This window comes from Mus caroli, chromosome 11 (assembly GCF_900094665.2).
Source record: "Mus caroli chromosome 11, CAROLI_EIJ_v1.1, whole genome shotgun sequence".
NCBI classification, from domain to species: domain Eukaryota; kingdom Metazoa; phylum Chordata; class Mammalia; order Rodentia; family Muridae; genus Mus; species Mus caroli.
In genome coordinates, this window is record NC_034580.1 from 90,180,900 (window position 1) to 90,190,066 (window position 9,167).

Below are 9,167 nucleotides of genomic sequence, written 5' to 3' on the forward strand. Positions count from 1 at the left end.
TTGGATGGATGGATGGATGGATAGATGGATGGGTAGATGAGTGAGTTAGTGGATGGATGGATGGATGGATGGATGGATGGATGGATGGATGGATGGGCAGGTGGGAGGATGGATGGTTGGATGGATGGATGGATGGATGGGCAGGTGGGAGGATGGATGGTTGGATGGATGGATGGATGGATTAGTGAGTTGGTGGATGGATGAATAAATAGAATATAATAGGAGGGATGGATGGATAATTCACCATCTGTACTCTCTGAACCACCCCCCTGGTGGCGAAGACAGGGTTCTTTGCTCATCCTATAGTCACAATGTCATTTTCTTGCTCAGGGCCTCCTTTTGTGTCCTTGTCCCTCTCACTAATCTTTCCGGCTTTTGTACCAATACTGCTAGCTAGTGGTTAAGGGCTAGGGGAATCAGAAGAGATTGGTGATGCGAACATGGTCCCAGCCTTGAGGGTCTTGGGGTGTAACAAGATGAAGTTCCCTCACGGAGAGGTAGGTGGAGGAGAAAGGTACCGTCTTCTGCAACAAAACTGAACAACAAGCAGGGGGAGCCTGGGGAGGGGAGGACTGGGACTGGACTCACACCTTCTCCAGGGCTCCCCAAGCTGATCAATACCAGAATTGATGGATACAATTGCTTCATTAAGAGCCCCATGGGGAAAGCAGGAGCCTGGAGCCCAAGAGCCACCACAGTAGCATCTGCAGAGCCTTCCTTCCAATCAGCCCCACTTCCCGTGCAGTCAGCTCCCTCTGAGTCCTGAGCTCCCCACCCCCACCCCCGCCCTGTCCTCCTTTGCATCTGGACCTCCATCTCTGTCTTCAGTGTCCTTCCTCTCTGCCTTCCTGTCCCTCTCTCCTTCCACACCTGTCCCCACCTTTTTTGTCCCCTTCTCCCTGGGTCTCAAGTTTGCCCTCTCTGCATCCTGCCCCGTTCCTGTTTCCCCTCTAAGCCCCTCTGCATCTCTCAGCCTTGCATCCATCCTTACCCTCCTACCCAGCACCCCCTTCAGCCTGCTTAGAGGCCCAGATGGCGGGACATTCACGCCACAGTGCCTGCAAGCACAGGACCATGGCAGCTTCTGGAGTTTTATGACACCCTCCCCATCCTCTGAGCTTGCCAGGCGGCAACCAGTCATCTGCCCAGCCTGCTGGGGACTCCCACTCACCCCCATGGGGCCTACATCAACCAGGTTCTAGGACAAACTTATCCCCTACAGCAGATGCTGTCAGCTTAGAATGAGGGCTTCCTATTACTGAGGGTTAAGGGGGAGCTAGGGTTGTCTCCTCTTTCCCCAGGAACGTGGCTAAGGAGATGCGGGAAGTACTTCAACTAATGGTTTTTCTTTCCTTTCCAAAGGGGCATCCTTCTTGACATCTAACTGAAAGCCCTCTTGCTGCAGCTTCATCTGCCTTCAGCCTGTCTGACTCAGCTTCTTCCCAGTGCAATCAAAGCCTCCACTAGCAGCATCTGGCCAGGCAGGGACTGTTGGATGCATCCCCCCAGGGGGAGGGGAGGGCATCAAAAATGTGTTCCCTTGGGAGAGAGGGACTAAACCAAAACCGGTGCTGAGTGAAACAGAGGAGGTGGCAGTTCAGGCTAGGGGATCCAAGGATGTAGAGGTCCTTGAGTCACAGAAGGGGGAAATGCTGTCCCCCACCCTCCCCCAGCCACCTGGCAGAGTAGAGCACCTCTCTGAGGGAGGCTGGCAGAACTGGCATGTGCATACATGCCCACACCCCACGCGGCCCAGACACAACACGCCCACCCAGTGCCATGCATGGCCACCCGTTGGCACTGCAGCCAGTGTGTGATTCCACACACACCTCGCTGACACTGGGGAAGAACCGTGCAAGGCATAGCTGTTCCACAGTGGGTTATTCAAGCAAGAGAGAATGGAGCCAATGGATGTGAAAAATGAAGGGGTGCGCCTGGCCAGACAGGGCAGTTCAAGAAAGAGCCAGATATCTGCTCATGACATTTCCAGGGTAGAGTTCGGTGGGGTGAGGGTACCAGGGTTCAAAACCCTCTGAAAAGTGAGCATTTTGCTGGCTTCACACCCTACCCCCACACCCAGCTCAGCCCATACTGGTTGAGACACTCCTCCACTCCTGTGCGACTGTCACAAGCTCTCGATGCCTCTGTGTCAGCATGGGGATGTGACAGGAGGGCTGCACATGCTCACTTCAGAACCAGAAAAGGTGAGAGTCCAATGGTCAACTCCCTCCCTGCTACCTCAGGGTGGCAAGACTTCTCAGATAAACAGCCAAAGAGACAATAACACAGAAGAACCTACATGCAGTACCACTGGCCAACTTCTTCAGACAGTCCTGCATATGTGCACAGGCCAGCAGAGTCCCCCTGACTTGACCACACATTCCACCTGCACAGCTTAGAGGTAGCTTCCTCTCTCAGCCCAGGCTCTGTAGCTGGCAGCCATCAACCCACAGAACAAGCTTCCACATGACAGTCCTCCAAATATTTGAAGACAGCTCACCGTCCCTGCTGAGCCTCCTCTTCTCCTGACTAAACACCGTCCTCCTTGGAGCAGCTCCTCAGACTCACTGGTTTTAAGCTGCCCGGCCAGAGCCACCCTGGTTTATAGCAAGGTTCTGACCTGAGGCCAAGCCTAGACTGCCTTGCCTGCTGCACCCTGATAATCTCCCAAGCACAGGCTCTCAATACCACCCATTCTTCCCTTCTACCTGTATGGCCCTCCTGCCTGTCAGTCACCCTCTACTTACTGAGATAACACATCCCTTGCCTGCCTTGCATTTTCCAAGAGAAGAGAACAAGTCTTCTGGTGGTTTGTTACCCCATACGCTTGTTATGCACACACATAAAGCCTCCCTCTTCTGAGAAGCCTTCCCAGACAGGACATACCTGTGCCTGCCTGAGCAACCTCATTCAGAAAGGAAGTAATCATCATTGTGCTTACCCCCTAGAGACTCCACCCACCACTTCATCTCTCCATCGAACCTCTCCCAGCCACAGCGAGGAACCAACCCTAGAGAAGAAGCCATTGTCCAGAGCCAGCCTGGGCTGCACCCCTACCTGCTCGTGGTACTCGATGCCCATGCTGAGGGTATTGACCAGGATAGCGATCATGATTCCCCGGCCAAAGTATTTGCTATCTACGATCTTCCGGAATGTGTCACAGATCAGCCTCCAGAAGGCCAGCACAGAACTAGGCTCTGCATCTGGGCCCAGGCTCCGCCGTCGCCGTCTGTGGGGATCCCGGAGGTCGCTGTGCTGAGCGTCCTGTGTGAACTCATACACAGCCTCACTGTCTGAGTCAGGCATTTCATGGTCAGCGGACTCTGGCTCCCCTGCTCCTGTCCGGGCACAGTAGGGACAACTGTCCGGCCCACAGGCTCCACTGTCTGCCTTGGAGCAAGGGCTGGAGATTTTGCAGGAGCTATGGCAGGCTCCTGGAACAAAAGAGTAGGTGTTAGAGGCTCATTGGGAGCTCCCGGTCCTAGGAGGATGTAGACCCTGCAGGAGGGAGGCTGGGGTTCCAGAGATAGGTGTGCTGAGCACTTAACGAATGGGGCATTTCTGACTAACAAAATACCCCAATGTCAATAGCACCGTATTGGTGGTCACTTCTAAGGATCCTAGGATTGAGATAGAGAGGTAGCCACCATGTCCTCCTAGGTCTTAGGAGATTTCGGCCAGGAACCTAGACCATCTCCCCTTCCCTGCAGTGTAGGACTGCACCCACACAGTGCTGAGTAGCATTTCCCAAGGGATATTTGGGACCCACCCACACATACACACATCTTATCCCACATACCAGATACACATACGCACACACTACATGCACATACTGTGCACATGTATAGTGGGCACATGCTATTTGTATACCACGATAAATATACACCAAACATGTGTACCCAAACACATTTGTGTCATCCAATGTTATTACACCAGACCCACGCACATATGGGCATATGCACACACCAGGAAGGAGCGCCGTAGCCAAATGCATGTAAGTCAGACACTTGTACCCTCATATAGATATACACACATGGAATCCCCACCTTCCTTCATGCACACATACGTATACCAAGTGTATTCTGAATACACTCAGGGACATGCCCCAAGGCATCCTCTGTCCATCTAAATCCTATTTTGGTCACAAAATATAAGAAATGAGTGGCACCTCTGAGACCACACTGTTGAAGTAAGTGTAAGATTGTCCTCAAAGCCTGACCCCTAGTAGGCACAAAACGACACGTTCCCCTCTGGAATGCATCTGTATAGCACAGGACACCACTAAGCTCCCACAGTAGTGATGGTCTCAATCCCACCTACTATACAGTGGAAAGTGGAAGCCTGCATGTGGGATGTCCCAGGGCAGGGCAGTGGGAGAGCTAGCATAAGAACTTTTCACTCTGTGTTCTGTGTGACATTTTCTGGTCCCAGGGGACATCTCACTTATCCCATAACTTTCTGTCACCACATCCTCGCTGAAACACAAGGCCCCAGGCTGTGTCTGCATGGGTAGCCCGCCCACAAGCAGCAAGTATCACTACTCCCTCAGGTCACCGAAGTTCTACCCACAAGGCTGGCTGCTTTCTGCACTGACTGCTCCTGCTCCAGGTCTCTCTGTTTACAGCAGTCACCTTGTGAGGCACCAGACTGCCACAGTCACACACCATTTCCCACCCCGTTGAGCCCTGGGACAAAGGACAGAGAGTGGGCTGCAGAGTCAGATGGTCTTGAGGTCACACTTGCCGACACTCCTAGCCACCTTGTGCCTCTTGTGCACGCAGCAAGGGTGCCTGTAAGCTTATTACCAACCTGTCCAGAGGACTCAAGCAGATCTTGCCTGCAAAGCATGTGACAGGCACTCCATTGGGCAGCAGCAGTTAGATGTTATGGCCAGAGGCATAGAATGCAGCCCATGGTAGGTATGCATGTGTGACTGCTCTCATTACTCCTAATATATACAATAATCATAATTCCCATTTGAATGGATGAAATAAGCAGGGCTCAAAAAAAGCAATGGGATTGGTCTAAAGATGTCAGAAGGCTGCGTGAGAACCTGGAATCTGCACCCTGGGGCCCTGGGTTCTCAGACTCCTAGTCTTCCAAATTACCACCCAGCCTCCAACTGTGGGGTCCCAGCACACCCACCCACGCTCTCACCCGTACTCTGTGTCTCCAGGAGCTTGTGCATGGAGCTGAAGGGCCCAGGTGGGATGTTGAAGCTGGTGAGGGTGGGGGGCCCAGGGCTGGGGGCCACCTCCACTAGTGCCTTATCCTTCAGCATCTCTGGTGGAGGGCTGGTATGCACAGTGGGGTATACCTTCCCACTACCCACAGTCCTGCCAGATGCCTCCGATGGGGACCTGGGAGGGGGCGCCTGGCAACGGACTGGCTCCAAGTGGCAGTCAGCATGGTAGAAGCTGTGTACAGACTCCGCACCCCTCGGAGGGCCCCCAGAGGGAGTGGGGGTAGAGGGTGGTGGCAGCATGAGCCAGCGGGACCCATTGGCATCCCTGTCCTGGATCTCTGGGCTGGCCCGGGGAACTCTGAGCGTCCCATTACCCAGGTGGTAGTGGTGATGGTGGTGGTGATGGTGGTGGACCAGGTGGTGGACAGACAGACGACGGTGTGAACGAGAGCAGCTGCCACTGGGCTGGGGCTCCTGCCCACCACGGGCCACCGGGCTGCTGAGCAACCCAGCCCGCACGCCTACAGCCCTAGAGACCTGGGCCAGCCTGCGGGCTGCTTTGCGGAGGATGTACACCAGGTACTTGAGAAGCTCCTCATAGCAGCTGCCTGGCTCAGAGAAGCTTGCCAGGGTGCTAGCATTGGACAGGAATCGTACACGCTGCTCCCGCATCAGCTGACTCTCCCGTTGCTTGGTCTCAGAGAACTGCGTGGCGATCACCACCAGGCACAGGTTGATCATGAAGAAGGAGCCCACCTGCAGGGGTGGGGACAGAAAGAAGAGATGTCCTGAAGAAAAACGAAACTTCAGGTCAGCTGCCACAATCAATGGAGTACCTGGGGGCCAGGCCCAGGGGTCTGCAACAGCTCAGGCCTATCCCACTACTGCTGGTGATAGCATACTTTGCAGATATTCTCCAGTTCCCTGCCTTTAAATGTGTACGCATGGAGAGCCTAAGGCATCCTCCCATTTTGTATTAGGAGAGAATGCTGTAGAAATGGATAAAATACCGGGAACACACAACCTTCAACTCGGATTAACCCTTTGAGGTTTACTTATAATCCTCCCACTTGTATCCATTCTTGCTTCATGACCTTGGGTAAGACCCTTAACCACAGGATGTCAATATCCCCATCTGAAAGGAGGGACCCCCCCCCAAGCCTAACAAACCTGTCGTTCTGACTCGCCCATCCTTCCCCAGTCTCCATCTCTGTGCCTCTGTTTCCCCAGGACCCTGGGCAACCTATTGTTTAGACAACAACCCTAAAGGATGGAGATAAATATTTGTGCTAACAAAGCGGACTTTTTTTCTCCCCTAGCTCATGTCCTAGTAATTATGATAATTAGCTTCACTAGTGTGATTCCAGAGAGCTGTTTGGGAAGAATTTTCAGGAGGTGTGTGGGAGGGTGGAAACTAGGCCCCTGATGTCCCCGTCTGCCCCTCCCCCCACCCAAGCACTCCTGAGGACGCCAACAATTTATCAGATGAAGAACAACGGACTTGCCTGAAGTACCTGCTTCACCCTTGCGGTAAATGGTCAGGGATGGTACAGGTCCCCAGCCAAGCTTTGCGCCAAGCCTGGTCAATTCTTTTATACCAGGGAAAGTTGTGGCAGCCTAGGGAATTGCCCTTTCTCAGAGCCTACAGACTGTGGCTCTCCCCAGGAGTAGTGTCACTCTGTCCTCTCTGAAGCTTATCCCATGCCTTGAATGATCTTAATTTCATTCTTAATCTCTCTCTCTCGGGATCTGACCCTCCACCTGGCTCTGCACTGGCCTCTCGTTGACATGGATTTGGAGTTGGTAACCTGGACCTGACATCTCAACTCTAGCCCCGACTTCCAACATAATCCCGGACCAGTGGCCAACCCTCTAGAGCTCTGAGTTCTCACTTAGAAGCCAGAGTCCTTGAAGCGCCCACCTCACAGGAGTACATAAGGAGGAAGAACAACGACACCAGCACTAACAACCCTCCCTGGCAAGTCTGATCAACCCGCTTAGACAAGGCACATGGTGGGGGCAGATAAATGAGGGAAAGTGGTTTTCCTTGCTTGAAAAACAAAGGTGGCAAGGAGATCACGGTGAGGAAGAAATGCCCCGCCCCCCAGGAAGTGCAGAGAGCAGCGGTTGGCACACAGTAAGTGCTCAATAAATAACAGCTGTAAGTGGTAGCCATGAAAGCATCGACTATGACTGCTAGTGATTAAAATGATTAAACGATGCTGCTTTGGCCTGTCTTCTGCCTTCACAGAGCCCTGGAATTTTAGAGCTGGAAGGAATGAGCGATCTCTCAGTATTTCTCAATACTGATTGGAATTTGGGGTGCATGATTCTTTGCTTGTAAGCGTTTCAGGATGTCGAACATCTTTCTCTTTTCCAACCGAATGCTGGCAGTGTTCCCCTGAGGCTCCCAAAGACAGAACTATACTTGGCCATTTCTGAGCACCCCTGGAGAAGGGGATTGATAGCATTGTGGATTCAGAACACCCCCCCGCCCCTGGACACACACACACATTTTACCGGTGAAGAGCCTGAAGCCATAACCTCAAAGAGGATGGCTTGCAAAAGGTCCTAACAGTAGCAGGTGGTAGAGTCTGGCTTTTGGTCTTGGATTTCTCCTGACTCACTCATTATGCTGCCACCCCTATGGGACTTGAGAGCTAAGAACTTCCCATCTATTCTCTGCCTCCACCCGTGTCCCCAGGATGCCCCACTCCCACGAAGGCTGGAGGAGTCACTCACGATGATGAGAAGAATGAAGTAGATGAAGTTGTAGAAGGAATGAGCATCCATCACAAAGTACATGATGTCGACCCAGCCCTCCAGTGTGATGACCTGTGGAGGCAAGAGAGATGGCTGACTCTGGCTGGCACCACTGAAATCTCCTCCCGTCTGTTCTGCTCCCCTGGTCACCACCCTAACCCTGAGAATAAGCACTCCCAAGTTGTGCAGTGTCCTGTGACTGTTCTGGGCAACATCCCAGGGCCCGTGTGGCCCCACCTGGAAGATGGCGATCCAGGCATAGCCAATGTTGTCAAAGTTGATGGCGCCTTTGAAGGGGTTGTGCTCGCCTGCAGAGCAGTTGGTATAGTATTGGTTCCAGTTGACACAGGTGGTATTGCTGGAACTGTTATAGGCTTCATAGTCCAGACCGCAGGGTGGACCACCACCGCCTTCCCCACGCAGCGTGGGCACGCTCCTGCAGGATCGCATGCCATTCTCCCGAGGCTGAGAGCAGATGAAGGGGCTCTCATCCTCATTCTCTGTCTGGTAGTAAGGCTCCAAGTCCACACTCAGCGGGCTGCAGGGCGAGGGGAGGCAGAGATAAGGCTGGCGAGGAGGATCCTCCACTGAGAAGCCAAGGAATTAAAAGCTGTTGTGGGTGCACCAAGGCACACAGAGGGTAGGCCAGACCTACCGTGGGGGAGGGGATTGGGCAAAGCAGGGGCTTGTGGGTAGGGAGGACATGAGTGCTTGCTCGGGGACTCCAGAGTCCAAGAGGTCCACAATTCTAGGGAGGTAGTTTTCCAACTATGTTAACAGCAAGTCAAAATCACAGGGGAGTTGATTTTCTATCTACCCTTCCCTTCTTTGCCAAGTAGTCTCATGTAGCTCCAGGCTGGCCTCAAAAATCTATACAACCCAATGATTGTGAATTTCTGGTCCTCCTGTCTTTGCCTCCTGAGTTCTGGGACTACGGAACCACAGCACCCAGTTTATACAGTGCATGGGATCAAACTCAGGGCTTCATGCCTACTAGATAAACACTCTACCAACTGAGCTATATCCCCAGCCCTCAAGGAGCCAGCTGCTTTCTTTCTTTCCTTCTGTCTGTCTGTATTTCTTTTTTTATTTGTTTGTTTTTGTTTTGTTTTGTTTTGTTTTGTTTTTTCGAGACAGGGTTTCTCTGTATAGCCCTGGCAGTCCTGGAACTCACTTTGTAGACCAGGCTGGCCTCGAACTCAGAAATCCGCCTGCCTCT

General features: G+C 52.9%; 1 protein-coding gene across 1 annotated transcript in view; it reads right to left on the reverse strand.

Moving 5' to 3' along the window:
• Positions 1-9,167, reverse strand: part of Cacna1g (calcium voltage-gated channel subunit alpha1 G) — a 66,085-nt gene that overhangs the window by 45,416 nt on the left and 11,502 nt on the right. Inside the window, exons 6-9 of the mRNA XM_021175946.2 lie at positions 8,186-8,486; positions 7,928-8,020; positions 5,158-5,941; positions 3,058-3,434 (exon numbers count right to left, since the gene is read on the reverse strand). Coding sequence (XP_021031605.1) covers positions 3,058-3,434; positions 5,158-5,941; positions 7,928-8,020; positions 8,186-8,486 — 1,555 coding nt within the window. The remainder of the gene's footprint in view (positions 1-3,057; positions 3,435-5,157; positions 5,942-7,927; positions 8,021-8,185; positions 8,487-9,167) is intronic.